Genomic DNA, 15,647 nt, shown 5'->3' on the forward strand with positions numbered 1-15,647 from the left:
AGATTCCATTATAATACAGCCATCCAAAATCGTTTGAAGTTTTTCTAACTCCTGGATTCTATGGCCTGGCAAATTGTGGCCAGTTCTTATAGTGAACAAGCAGTATGCCCACAGGGCTCTGGCCTTGGCCTAAACTTCCAAACATTACTACTTTCGTTTCCTATAGAATATAAGCTATTTCGACATGAAGAAGAGAAAAATGCAGACGACACAAAAATAGAGCAAACAAGAGAAAATAAGACAAGGAAAAAGTGAAGTTGATGAGAAGTCTTTGACAGCCATTTTTCACTTTGTCTTTAGAGCGCTTCTGACTTAGGTTTAAGTAACCAGCTCCACAACTGGGGAAATGCACTCACAAGGAAGAGATACATCTCTAGTGTATTTACATGATTAAGCCTGCACAGTTTGATTTCTCATTCCAAAATATTCAACAAAATATAAATGCATGAACCTCCAGTGCTAGTGCTTATCAGTTCATCAGGGATGAATGCTAACTATACAACTTTGATTATATCCAAGACTAACTGCAAATTAATTTGAGAGGTGGGATCAAAAGCAAACTTTAAATGTAATGTTCAAGTCTATGTTGATGAGAAAAATGGAACTTACAATAAGATGAATGCTTTTCTTTTTTAAAGTGAGGGTGGACAAAAATACAGGGAAAAATCCAAGATGTCAGAATATCCTAAGTGACTTGATTATGAAGGATCTCTAAAAGATTTGCAGCACAGCATATACCAGTGTTTAAGGAAGCAGCCCTAGAATTTTAAAAAGCCTTTGAAAGGAAATCTGAATGTTTCCAATAACTCCTACCAAGCTTTCATAAGGAAAATATATTTCTTTCAATATGGAGGTGTGACTTGTGGTTTTGTTAAGAAGCACAATTTTTAGAACCTGAATAAAGGTCACTTTTAAAACTGCCATCAGCACTTAAAATATTAACATTTCACTGTCACATTGATAGTAGGAGTTTCCAAGATGCGCCCATTCCTCTAAAAACTGACATATGAAAACAAGATTAAGACCAAGTAGTTTATATGAAGGGCTTCCCATGAGGAGAAGAGGATGACAGAGGATGAGATGGTTGGATGGCATCATTGACTCAATGGACAAGAGTTTGAGCAAACTCCAGGAGATGGTGAAGGACATGGAAGCCTGGCATGCTGCTGTCGATGGGGTCACAAAGAGTAAGACACAAAGAGTAAACCTGGTGTGCTACAGTCCATAGGGTTGCAGAGTCAGGCACGACTGAGCGACTGAACAACAGGTGGCACTAGTTGTAAAGAATCTAACTGCTAATGTTTGAGACACAAGAGATGCAGGTTCGATCCCTGGGTCGGGAAGATCTGGAGTAGGAAATGGCACCCCACTCCAGTATTCTTACCTGGAAAAATTCCATGGGCAGAGGAACCTGGTGGGCTACAGTCCATGGGACCGCAAAGAGTCAGACATGAATGAGCACAGCACACCACAGTTTGTATTAAAAACGTTGAGATTTCCCTGGTGGCTCAGACAGTAAAGCATCTGCCCACAATGCAGGAGATCCCAGTTCATTCCCTGTGTCAAGAAGATCCCCTAGAGAAGGGAATGGAAACCCACTCCAGCATTCTTGCCTGGAGAATTCCATGGACACAGGAGCTTTGCAGGCTACAGTTCATGGAGTCACAAAAAGTCGGACATGACTAAGAAATTAACATTTTGGGAAATATGAAACCTCTCTCCAACTCTGTCTCCTCACCAGTAAGTAGGAATACTAATAATCCTATATAGGATTGGTACAACAATATTTTGGGCTTCCCTGGTGGCTCAGCGGTAAAGAATTCACCTGTCAATGCAGGAAACATAAGAGACACAGGTTCAATCCCTGGGTTGGGAAGATCACCTAGAGAAGAAAATGGCAACCCACTCTAGTATTCTTATCTGGGAAATCCCATAGATAGAGGAGCCTGGTGGGCTACAGTTGTAGAAGTGTCAGACACAACTTAGCAACTAAACAACATGCTTGGATAATATTAAGCCAAACCTTTGGGTGCCCCTATATGCTTTAATATTTAAAGACAATGTGCCCAATGCAAACTATAATTTATGTTTTACTTCTTAAAAAACAGAACTTCAAGAGTGTATCTACTTTGGTACACAAATTACTTTGGACACCTTTTCAGTACCTCTCCATCATATCAGAATTCCTATCTTATAAGTTCCAACAGCACATTGTTTCCACCTCTTATATTCTGTAGTTGTATTATTCATGTGTCTTTTTCTCCTAGTAGACTGTGAGTAGGTGGAAGACTGGGCCTTAATTATTAAAAAAAATCCCCATAATGCTTAATCTTTGCTCAAAGAATAGCTTTTGAATTTAGAAAAACAGATTTTCTCATCTAAGTTTTATTCATTAAAAGCCTCTACTCAATCAATTTTGAGGGGAAAAAAAGGTTTAGAGAACATGTATTGGACTCCTGACATGTGTCAGGTTTAACCCTAAGCTTTTTACATGTGTCATCTTGTTTAAACAGTAACAACCTTATGGAATAGGCATTTTAATATCCAAATTTTATAGATAAGAAAAGATCCTGAAGCTTGACTAAAGGCCAGGCAGCTGGTTAATTGCAGAGCTGTGATTCAATTCAAGCCCAGGTTCTATCTGGCTGTAAAGCCCATGATCTCTCCACTAGAGTACACTGCCTCCATTGTGTAAGAGCAAAGAAGCCTTTAAAGGGCTTCACATTCCTTGTGAAGAAGATAAATGAAAGAATAAAAAAAAAACCCTCAAAGTCAGCTATTATCCAATCTTCAAATCCTTCTTCATTTGACTACTTACTGTGATTTGGCGAACTCTCTTAAACAAGTATTTTATATCAACATATTCTATCCACCTCCTCCCCAGTTCTAAGAGATACCTGGTCTAAGAAAATTTGGCAGAGTAGAAGACTGATTCAAAGCAGCTTGGTTGTTGGCCAATTTTCTTAACAGAAGCTTAATGTCATTACTCTATTCAAAAGCTGGGATGGTTCTAGTCACTGACGAATTTCAGCTGTACAGTTTCTTTTGTTGTTATTCTGAGTGACACTTTAAGTGGGCCAGAAATGAAGACTTGTGGCAATTCTCATCCTATACTACAATGTTCAATTTTTAAATTACAGTGAACACAAAGATATTCTACCTATTTTACCTATAAATTTATATTGAACTAAGTAAAATAAATGTTTTAGTCTGGTTATTTGTCAGCCTGATTTTTGGTCCCAAGGTATTCAGCTTTCAGTTTAACTGAAACCCACATAAATAACACTAGGCATGTAGTCGAACCTAATTACTTGATGGGGGGCTGGGCAGGGCGAGTATATAAAAGAAAGAAAAGAATGTGGATATAAGTAAACTAGATTTTCCTGTTCTTAAGCCACCACTTTTTTAAAAATAAAAACTTTCATAAAAATTTGGCTCAGAATTTATAAAACAGAAAACTTAAAATCAAGAATTATGGTAAGAGGATTCTTTTACTCAGATTCCTGTGAACAAAATCAAAATCTGAGTGTGGTAGCTATTTTGATATATGAGAACTGAGAGAAATCTATTTTTCCCCCAATCAAAAACCTATGCATCGAATCACTGTGTCATACATCTGAAACTAATATAATATTGTATGTCAATTATACTTCAGTTTAAAAAGCTAAAGTTTGCATGCTGCAACTAGAAGATTCCACATGCTGCAACAAAGACCTGACACAGCCAAATAAATAAAAATAATTTTTAAGAAGAGTAAGCAAAAACACCCCTATGTATAACATTTGAATGGGAGGATTCCTAAAGGAAAGAGGAGCTGCAGACTATAACACAGCTTCCCATAAGTCCATGGAATTACAGAAATACGAGTACAGACCATTTGCATGAAGATGATCCCTGTGAACAGTGTGAAGAAATACACTGTAAGGAAGAGCATTGAGAAAAGGGGGAATTTGACCCAGGGGATAGGTTATGACTCAAGAGTATAGCATTTTTCAAAGAAACAACCAAAACCTTTATTATAGTAAGTGAATATTTTTTAAAGTCCTGAGAGACTCATTGTAATAGAGCTTCCTTTTGTTCAATGAGAAAATCACAGAAAGACTATAAAACTAGGTCCTACTCAGATAAGAATTTGTTTAATCTGCTCATCTCACGTAAGAGCCAAACTAGTAGTTTTGTAAAGGGTTCTAAACCTCAAATTTAAGCAGGAACAGATACATACAAATGCACCCACTATAAATATATATATACTGGTACAGTATGCAGACACCTGGTAAGTCTTCCAGTTAATTTCATATACTAGGAGAGCAGAGAAAATTTAATGTGACCAGAAATGTTTCAGATATTTTTAGTCATGCTTTAAGTTCAAGGACAAATTTTAAGATATTAATGTAGCTAAGTTCTTCCTCATCTGAGACCACACAGGAGTGCTATCTCTTTGGCAGCAAACTGCAAGGACACATGTGACATATCTCTTCCCAGGAAGCCAATTTGAATCTCAGGATGTGAGGCTCTAGATGGGGAACTGACTGGTCACTACCTAATTCTGCTAGCAGCAGGCCATGCTGCCCCAAACTCAGGACCCCAACAATGAAGCCAAGTGCATATTATTTATCTTGACTGTCGTGCCAAGTACCCAAGACAAACTGGTACAACATGGTCCATTGTTTCAGATGTATATAACAAAATTATCAACCACTAACATAAAGAACACTTGAACTAATCTATTTTGTAAATGAAAGTCTGTACCACCTAATCTCCATCACCTATTTCTGGCCCCCATCCCGATCTCCCTCACCTTTGGCAACCACCTATTTGTTCTCTGTATCTATGACTCTGTTTCTATTTGGTTATGTTTGTTCATTTGTTTTGTTTTTTAGAATACACATATAAGTGAAATCATACACTATTTGTCTTTCTCTGCTTGATTTACTTCACTCAGCATAATATCTTCTAGGTCCATTCATGTTGCCACAAGTGGTTAAGATTTCATTCTTTTTTATGGCTGAATAATATTTCACTGTATATAGGAGATAAAGAGGTACAAATTTCAGTTACAAAATAAATGAGTCACAGATATGAAATGCACAATGTGTGGAATATAGTCAGTAATTATGAGTGTGTGCATGCTAAGTTGATTCTCTAGGCAAGAATATTGGAGTGGATTGCCATTTCCTTCTACAGGGGATCTTCCCAACCCAGGGATCAAACTCAAGTCTCCTGCATTGGCAGGCAGGTTCTTTACCACTAGCGCCATCTGGGACGCCATCAATAATTATTCAATATCTTTTTATGGTGACAAGTAATAACAACACAATCATGGTGATCATTCTGAAATGCACAGAAATATCAAATCATTGTGTTATGTACCAGGAACTAACCTAGTGTTATAGGTCAATTATACTTCAAAAACAAACAAACTTATAGAAAAAGAGGTCAGATTTGTGGCTACCAGAGGCAGAGAGTGGGGGGAGGGGGGATTAGATAAAAGTAGTCAAAAGCTACAAACTACTAATTATAAGATAAGTATGTACTAGGGATACAATGTACTATATGACAAGTATAATTAACACAGTTATATATTATAAATGAAAGTTATTAAGAAAGCAAATCCTAAGAGTTCTCATCACAAGTAAAAAAAATTGTTTTTTCTATCTCTTTAATGAGTATCTACATGAGATGATGGATGTTCACTAAACCTGCTGTGGTCATCATTTCAGGATGTATGTAAGTCAAATCATTATGTTGTATATCTTAAACTTACACAGAGCTCTATGTCAATTATATCTCAATAAAAGTGTAAAAAACAGAAAATCAAACAAAACAAACAAAATAAAACCACCTTGAGGACCATTTTCCCAGGGTTGGCTAAGGGCCAAGCATGGCTTCCTGGGAGACTCTCAAGGAGTAAGCAACTAAATCTATTGTATTGTCTCTTTACAATGCACTTCCTTTCTTTCAATCAAGGTCTTTTTAACAATGAAACAGTCATATTTGGGCTTTTACAATTAGTACAGCATTTATATATAAGGTAAGCAAGAACAACATAACCATATCTAATACTTGCAGAAGGCAATGAAGGATGAAAACAGGCTGAAACAAATTATTCTTCTAATCAATAAGACCATTTAAGACATCTTTATATTGATGTAACAATTTAATTATCTGTTTACTCCCTTGATCTATGGCCACTTGAACTTTGTGATAAACTTGTACAGAGCTATTTAAAGTAATGAACTACATCTAATTCTTCCTCAGGCTAGTCATCTCCATTGACATCGCATGCTGGGAGGTTTTAGCTCAGTTACCCAATACATTTGATTATCATAAAATTTGTTTATATAAGGCAGCTGAATTTTACCAACAATACCAGTATTACACCGTCACAATATAGTTATGATACAGTTCCATTTGGTTACAAAAGAAATTGGGAAGTATCACAGAAGTGTTTATTAAATCTTCCTAGAATAATTGTTCTTTGCCCACATATCAGATATCATGGACAAGTGTTATCACCAGTGGTGATGATTCTGTCATTTCTAGGTTCCATGTTAGCTGAGGACAAAGCCCATCATTTGTCTCAAGTCACACTATTATACAGTTTTCCCATTGACTGTTGTGCAGCAAGAGCATCTCCCTTCCATGGGGAAAACATGTGTATCATTCATCATTATTCCTATACCGCATCTCATTTTGGTCCATCCTTTGGTAAAGGTCAGTCAGAGATCAGTAATGTAAGTTACAATTTCACCCAGAAAATTTCCATAAGTTTGAGGATCTGCATGTGTCTCAAAGATGCTCTTCAACTTCCATAAGTAAAAATGGAAAGCCCCTACCCCATGATTACTTGGATTTCCATTGAAAGTAAAATAGTTAACAGACCCTGTTGTGTCAGAGTATATGCTCTTTCCCAGTGCTGAATGCTAGCATTCTCTAGCATTATGTATTGGCTCTATGTGACCATATTACCAAGTCTTTATCATCTTTCCAAGTAGATTCCCATTCTTTCCTTTGCTCTTAGAAGATGATTCCTACCAATCTGTCTATGTCAGAGTAATTTCTTTTCTTCTGAAAGACACTTTTCACTAAAAGTGAATTCAGCTTGTTCCATTACACCAAGGCCAGCTTCTATTTCACCTAGAGCTCTCTTTGGTTTCACTGGCCGATGTTTAACCCAACATGTATCTTGTTTCCATTGAGTATTGATTGCTTGAATAAGGTTAAGGTACATGCACTGCATCCCCAAAATGCAGGGTGTCCCACGCCAGAGTCACGTGTATAGTGGTCACTCCCAAAGTCAGTTTTGTCTGAGCATGCCATAAAGTTTTCCATAATCTTTCTTGTCTTAGGTTACGGTGGTCCCCAGTGAACACATGAATCCACCATATAATGCCTAATACGTTATTTTCATTTACAACCCATTGATACTTTTTATCTTGTTTAAAAGCTTTCCATCCACAAAACCAGGGATAATGTGTGTTCTTACACAGCATACTATGGCTTGTCAGGCATACAACCACTACATGCTGTCCATTATACTTTGGCATTTTGGTCATCAAATTTATGGTTATACATTTATCGGTTTGCCTGACATTATCTGCTATGTGTCAAAATGGTTCAGAGGGAAGACATACCCGAATATTTTAATCAATTCCTAATGTTCTAATGAGGGTAAATTTTTATAGCTCAGTTTCAGCACCATTTTGACCAGTGAAGTGGAGATAATGCAGTCAAATATTTAGTGAGTTATAACTATCATATGCATCAAGCTCTACATTTTAAAAATGAATAGGAAGTTATGAAAATTAAATAATATGTAAATGACATTTCAGCACTCTCAAGTATATATAAGCAAAAGGGATTATCGGTCTCATATATTTAATCTTTTAGTCACCAAAGAATAAACAGATATAGCCCATTAAATAGTGAAAGACACCCTCTCAAAGCCTTCTCTAAAAGGTGAGAATTTTAATGCTATTCTTAACTATTTGTACAGAAGTTAATTTTTTTAAGAAATAAAACTATGAAAATTACTTAAGTGATGAGATCAGAGTTAAATATCAACATGGCTTGTGCAACACCAGGTAGTTCTTTATGAACTATATTATTTGCTTATGGGGTTTAATGCCATGTTAATAGACTTCATATAGCACTTGGAGAACAGAAATACATACCTCACCATGAACATTCACAAACCAAACACTCTTCTCATTGTAACTATAACCTTTGAATAGTTCATTATACTGGATACCAATTTCTTTCCAATCTCAGAGATAAAAACCAGCACAATATACAAATGTCAAATATTAACACAGTGTGAGACTACTGAATCGTCTGGCACAGGAATTTTAAACATCCTTTTCACCACAACTAGTAACAGGCTGAACCTGTCACCAATGTGATAAGCTGTTTCTTTAAAGAGAAATACAGAAGTCAATTAACTTTAAACATCGAGATAATCATCACTCTTACCATATGCTGGTGTCTAAATCTTTACAAAGGTTTTATAATAAGATTTTAATTTTTCATCTATTCCTAAGCTTATTTTCTTGCCATCTAGAAATCCTCACTGCTCTTCCACTCTCAAATAAATTGGGTTCATCTTTGCTTACTGGAGAAAGAGTGCGTGAAATAGTCAGAATCTGTCTTCGGAGAAACTTTTAAGTACATATAAAATATAATCTTGTCCCCCACTATGTGATCAGCTGAAAGCCTTAAATCCCTAGTGAGCATGCTGGAGACATGGCACACAGCTTTGCTGTTGTGTTTAGAATTCTTGAGAGGGAGAGGAGATTAAGAAATGATTGTGGTGTGGATCAGAGTGGAAGCAAAGGAAGTGGTGAGAAGTAATCAGATCCTGGATATATAATGAAGGTAGAAACAAAGGACTTACTGATAGAGGTTATACAGGAAGTGAGAGAAAGAGAAGAATAAAGAATTAACTCCAAGTTTTCTGGCCTGGGGTCAAAAGAAGTTCTTTTGAAAATAGAAGCAATTACTAGTATGTTTGGGTGTCTACAGTAACAGAAGACAAAGCAGAGGATAGCGGGTATAGACACAGATGCAGAAATGTGGTGGAAGCTTGTGGAAGTACTCTTGATTACTTCAATTTTCTCAGTGGAACAAGACCCAAAACACAAGTTGAGAGTAAAACTGGAGGTAAGTACTAGAGATTTGAAGAGAAAGGAATGTGTATGATTAGTCACCTATGAAAGGAGAGGAAATGGCTAAGAAAAGATGGTATGATTGTTGGGCAGCATTAAGCAAACTCACTCTGAGTTTGTGGTCACAAATTTAAAGTGAGATTAGCCAGTTGTAGAGATGCTAATGTTTTTCTGTTACTTCAGCTAAGCAAAGAACAGGCACAGAATAGGTGGAAAGTAGGATGTAATCAGGATTGGGTTTTGACAGCAAATATAACAAACAGAGAGAAGGGCCAAGAAAACTGAAGATACATGCATGGGAATGGCTATGGAAGTTAAGCTGAGTAAGGAAGTGAAGTGAGGATATCAGAGGGATGAGGGGCCGTTTAAAGGTAGCAGGATCAACATTAGACAAACAGGTACTTCCCTGTTCAATGATACATCAGTATTTTTGTTCTATTATTTCTATACTCTGTACTTGTTTATATACACCAGTTGTTAATATGTGGGAGAAATTATGACTTTGTCACTCTGTTTGGAATCTAGCACTATATTATGCACAATTAGATCTTTAAATTTGCCTACTCATAATATTCAGCCTAGTCTCTCTTCCCAGCCCTGCCCCCAAATGCAAATGGACACATGCACAGGCACATAGGAGAAGGAAATGGCACCCTACTCCAGTATTCTTGCCTGGAGAATTCCACGGATAGAGGAGCCTGGCAGGCTGCAGTCCATGGGGTCGCAAGAGTGGGACACGACTTAGTGACTAAACCACCACCTTGTACTTTCTAGTTTCTAAATTTTCTATATTGCATATAGAAATGCTTTTGTCATTTACAAAAATGTGCAAAAGAACATATGTATTTATACCCATATATACTTAAATGCTTGCTGTGCTCTCTAATAAAGTATTAGAAGATTTAACCCAGTAGAATTAAGGCCTTAGGCCAGTTTCAGAAAATAAGAGATCTGAGAGTACAGAAGCTGACATACTTTTAAAAACTACCAGTTTTCACAAAATACATGCATGGATCATTGTCCAGCAAGAGAAGCATACTAAAATGCATGACACTGAATCTACAATTAAAACAGTAAAATAGTTTTAAATTGGAAGAAAGGACCATTACAAACCTGCTTTCTGCTTTGAGCTCTTGCATTCCGTAATCTTCGAGCAGAATAAAAGATAAAATAGCCCACAGTTGCCGCCGTAATAATGAAAAAGGACACAGAAACAAAAAAAATCGAATAGTGATTCACCCAAGGACCATGTTTTTTCCCTACTTCAATGACCATTGTTACTTGTATGCCTCTTTGAATAGATTGTAGAATTTTGGTGCCTTTCAGATTGCCAATCATGATTGCAACAATGTCTCCTGCACCTGTAAAAGAAAAGGAATTCAGTTTTAGTTTGGGAAAGCTAAGGTATAAAATTTTTCTTAGTATAAAAATCCAATTGCTAGAATGATTTTAAAGGACACTCAATGAGACAAAGGAAGGACACTCCTTCATTCAATTAACATTTATTGGGCACATATGTATACATAAGTTACAGGGAATACAAGCATACTGAGACTTGGTTACCAACCTTAAGGAACTCATAGTTTAGTAAGGAAGCTATGATATTAATATATAATAAATACCTCCCCCCTTCTCAGGTTTGCTACCCATAATTCAGAAGTATTGGGTTTGGGGCCCAATTTGCCTCTTACATGAAGGTTTTCTTAAAGTAGTCACCTGGATAGTAGGGAATTCTCCTAGAGAATCTGAGATTTGGGAAAAAGGAAAAATTTAACTATATATTTCTGAATTTATAAAGTGATAAACTATCTCATGAGCCTGCTACTAAAATGTATAAGGAAGGGACTTCCCTTGAGGTCCGGTGGTTAAGACTCCACATTTCCACTTCTAGGGGTATGGGTTTGATCCCTGGTTGGGGAACTAAGATTCCACATCCCACATGCAACATAGTCAAAAAAAATAAAGAAAAGAAAAATAAAATGTATAAGGATATATATATCAGGATTAGTAATTTGTGATAATGATTACAGCCCAAATGGACAACCTATATACACACACACACACACATATGTATATATATATACTATATATGTGTGTGTGTGTATATATATACACTATATATGTGTGTGTGTGTGTATATATATGTGTGTGTATGTGTGTGTCCATGTGCCATTTTTCTATATCTTCAAAAGCAATATAAAATTTGTCCAAGGTGCCCTAAGGTTTTGCATGGACCTAATCAGGTTAGCAATGAATGTAACATGTACAATAGATAGAAATGTGTTTCTATTCAACTCCAACTAAAGTCAAGTCTGAAATTAGACTAAACTTTTTACTTAGTCTAATAGTCTATAAGTCTTAGTCTAAAGATTATTTCTCTGTAACATCTTCCACTTTACCAACTTTATAAATCTTGTGATAAAAATAAAGGACAGACATTATCTTTCCCAATATTTCCCAGTGGTGTGAGAATGTTACTCTTACCAGTCCAATGCTTATCATGGTTTATATTCCTTCTAGTTTAAATGACCTGAGACCAGTAATGTTTAGGAAAAGGTTAGAGTTCTTTGCTATTCACACTTTCAATGATCAAATCAAGAGTACAAACCTCAAATGGCAATGTCTATAGCAGAATTATTACCTAAGTAATCTCTTAAATTTATGGCCCCCAGTGGCCAAAGTCTACAAAAGATCAAGATTCTCCCCTCACTTGAAGTTACTAACTCAAAAAATATATTCATAGGGTATTAGAGATCCCTGAAGTTCCAAAAGACATTATTTTATCACAGGATAGCCATTCAGTTAAACCCTTTTATATTACTGCTGACTCATTTGCCATTACTCAGTTTGGTAACACTGAAGACTCACTTTCTCCTCACTTCAGTTCAGTTCAGTTCAGTCGCTCAGTCGTGTCTGACTCTTTGCAACCCCATGAACCACAGCACACCAGGCCTCTCTGTGCATCACCAACTCCCGGAGTCCACCCAAACCCATGTCCATTGTGTTGGTGATGCCATCCAACCATCTAATCCTCTGTCGTCCCCTTCTCCTCCTGCCCTCAATCTTTCCCAGCATCAGGGTCTTTTCAAATGAGTCAGCTCTCCGGATCAGGTGGCCAAAGTATTGGAGTTTCAGCTTCAACATCAGTCCCTCCAATGAACACCAAGGACTGATTTCCTTTAGGATGGACTGGTTGGATCTCCTTGCAGTCCAAAGGACTAGAGGGATGGGATGCGGAGGGAGGTTCTGGAAGGGGAAAACATGTACACCCATGGTGGATTCATGTCAATGTATGGCAAAACAAATACAATTCTGTAAAGTTAAAAAATAGATAAATAAACTAATTAAAAAAGAGTCTTCTCCAACACCACAATTCAAAAGCATCAATTCTTCAGCGCTCAGTTTTCTTTATAGTCCAACTCTCACATCCATACATGACTACTGGAAAAACCATAGCCTTGACTAGATGGACCCTTGTTGCCAAAGTAATGTCTCTGCTTTTTAATATGCTGTCTAGGTTGGTCATAACTTTCCTTTCAAGGAGAAAGCATCTTTTAATTTCATGGCTGTAATCACCATCCGCAGTGATTTTGGAGCCCAGAAAAATAAAGTCAGCCACTGTTTCCACTGTTTCCCCATCTATTTGCCATGAAGTGATGGGACCAGTTGCCATGATCTTAGTTTTCTGAATGTTGAGCTTTAAGCCAACTTTTTCACTCTCCTCTTTCAGTTTCATCAAGAGGTTCTTTAGTTCTTCTTCACTTTCTGCCATAAGGGTGGTATCATCTGCATATCTGAGGTTATTGATGTTTCTCCTGGCAATCTTGATTCCAGCTTGTGCTTCTTCCAGCCCAGCATTTCTCATGATGCATAAAATTTCAAAAGCAGCAGGAAGTGAAGGAGGCTAAAATGCCTTCTGTTCTATCTCTTTCCTCTATCAGTATATAATGCAAATGGTCCTAAATAACTGGCTATTTTGCAAGAGAAAGGCTGATTTTTCTCTTTATTTAGGAGCTTTAAGTTTCTAGCCTTGGCACTGAAAGCACAGAAATTATTTCAATTCAATTTTGTAATTATTTGGCTTTTCTCTACAAGCTATCTGTCAGGAAAGCTTCTGGTTATAAAGCTTTGATTAACTATAGCATTCACTTCTGATACTGTAAAATGTATAATCTTTGCATTGATCATTCTAAAAATGAGGTTTAGGAATATATGATATTTCTAAAGGCTTCTTTTTAAATCACAGATGTGTCCTTCCAAATGTTTTTTTTTACTAATAGAAGTACATTTTCATTCTTTTAGAAGATATGAGGTGGGTGGCAGGGGTGGATGCTCAGGAATATACTGGTCTTTATGGTCAAATGGAGATTAAAAAACAAGGAGAGTCAAGAAATGTACATTGTCTACACATAAGGAACAATGTTGTGCTTCAATCACCCCAATTCATATTCATATATGCTATATGTAGTACAACTATCTATTGAATTAGCTTTCTAACCCTATAAAAGTCCTATTTCTAAGCATTATTATACATCTCCTAGTCTCTACACCCTTTCGACTATTTAAAAACTGCTCCCCCTCCACTGTTCCTGGTTACAGTTAATGGCATCACAACCCACTGGTCACCAGGTTTAGTGACGTCAGAATCACATTTGAATACTCCCTGCTAACCTAGTCAGTTGTGTATTGGGTTGGCTAAAAAGTTCGCTTGGGTCTTTCCATAACATCATACAGAAAAACCAAAATTAACATTTTGGCCAGCCCAATAGATAATACGGGCTTTCTGGGTGGCTCAGCGGTAAAGAATTCACCTGCAATGCAGGAGATGAGGCAGGAGCCACAGGTTCAACCCCTGTGTCAGGAAGATGCCCTGGAGGAGGAAATAGCAACCGACTCTACTATTCTTGCCTGGGAAATCCCATAGACACAGGAGCCTGGCAGCCTACAGTCCACGGGGTCCCAAAGAGTCAGACATGACTTAGCAACTGAGCATGCATGCATGCAATAGATAAAACTTCCTTAGCATCTCTCATTTTCAGAACCTCCATTTTGTTCCTGTTGCCTATATAATAGGCCCTCATAATTTCTTCCTGAACTACCTCAGTAACCTAACTGCTGCTGCTGCTTCTGCTGCTAAGTCGCTTCAGTCGTGTCCAACTCTGTGCGACCCCATAGACAACAGCCCACCAGGCTCCTCCATCCCTGGGATTCTCCAGGCAAGAACACTGGAGTGGGTTGCCATTGCCTTCTCCAATGCATGAAAGTGAAAAGTGAAAGTGAATTTGCTCAGTCGTGCCCGACTCACAGTGACCCCATGGACTGCAGCCTACCAGGCTCCTTCATCCATGGGATTTTCCAGGCAAGAGTACTGGAGTGGGTTGCCATTAACCTCTCCGAGTAACCTAACTGGTCACTCTTAACTGCAAATTTCCCCCTTCCCTTAAAGTTTCATCAGTGTTTACCTTCCTGGTTGACTTTTGCCATTATGTAGTTGGATCATGACTCTTCCCTGCTCAAAAATATTTAGTGGCTCCTTATTACTCATTAAATTTCTGACTTCTTGACCTAGTATTTAAAGCCTTATATGATCTGGTCCCAAACCAACTTTTCCAGTTTGATGTATCTCCACTACAACTGTATCTCATGAACACTTGGATCCATCCAGTCACATAGGATCGGCTAGTATCTTTCACTTTTCATAACTTTCCTTTTGTTCATTCTGTTCTCTCAGCCTAAAATGTCCTACATCTGCTGACACTCCTCCTCCCTTTTCGGCCTATGTATTACTTAACTCCCAGTTCAAATGTTGCCTTCTATGCTATTTTCCCCCAAGTTCCAAGTGAGAATGTAAATATTTCCTCCTTGTTCCCCTGTCACTTGGGTTTTAACTTCTAGCTAGTACTTCATTTTCTTCTGCATTTCAATTGGCATGCCATACTCCCTCTCTAAATTAAGAACATTTTAAGGGCAGAGACTGTCTTTTAGTTAACTATAGCAACACTCTCCTTTATCTAGTATTGTCAGGGAATTAGGTATTCCATATAAGCAAAATTCCCAAGTTTAACAAACAAGTTTTATACAAATACTTAATTTCAACAATTTTGAATGGACATTTAAAAAAGCCATCCATACTGCCCTACTTTCCTAACTAGGATATACTGATTATGATTTACTATTGATAGTGGATCATCTTTGTAAACCATTATTTAATATAGTAGTTAAGTTATTTGTCCCTAAACTGTTATGATTTTCCAGCAAAGTCATAGATTTGGGGAGCTAGAATCAACCTTAGAGATCATCCAGTCTGACTCATTTATGAGCTCTCACTTTGGGTAATTTTCTTTGGGGGAGAGAGCTTGTCACTTGTTGCTTCTTTTCACTGTTTCTAATTTTATACTTCTAATCTACTGTCAGCTCTGAAAAGTCAATCAAGCTTGGATCTAAGCAAAGAGTAAAACAGGCTTCCAGAGAGAACTTGAGGGG

At 37.3% G+C, this 15,647-nt stretch overlaps 1 protein-coding gene across 3 annotated transcripts in view; it reads right to left on the bottom strand.

The window, feature by feature from the left end:
• RNF128 (ring finger protein 128) overlaps positions 1-15,647 on the bottom strand; it is a 103,176-nt gene that overhangs the window by 22,828 nt on the left and 64,701 nt on the right. For all 3 annotated transcript variants that reach the window (XM_081565394.1, XM_081565392.1, XM_081565393.1), the window contains exon 2: positions 10,278-10,525. In XM_081565394.1, the coding sequence (XP_081421520.1) occupies positions 10,278-10,525 (248 nt within the window). The remainder of the gene's footprint in view (positions 1-10,277; positions 10,526-15,647) is intronic.

The sequence above is a fragment of the Giraffa tippelskirchi genome, chromosome X (assembly GCF_054371585.1).
Source record: "Giraffa tippelskirchi isolate mGirTip1 chromosome X, T2T-mGirTip1v1.2.pri, whole genome shotgun sequence".
In the NCBI taxonomy this organism is placed as follows: domain Eukaryota; kingdom Metazoa; phylum Chordata; class Mammalia; order Artiodactyla; family Giraffidae; genus Giraffa; species Giraffa tippelskirchi.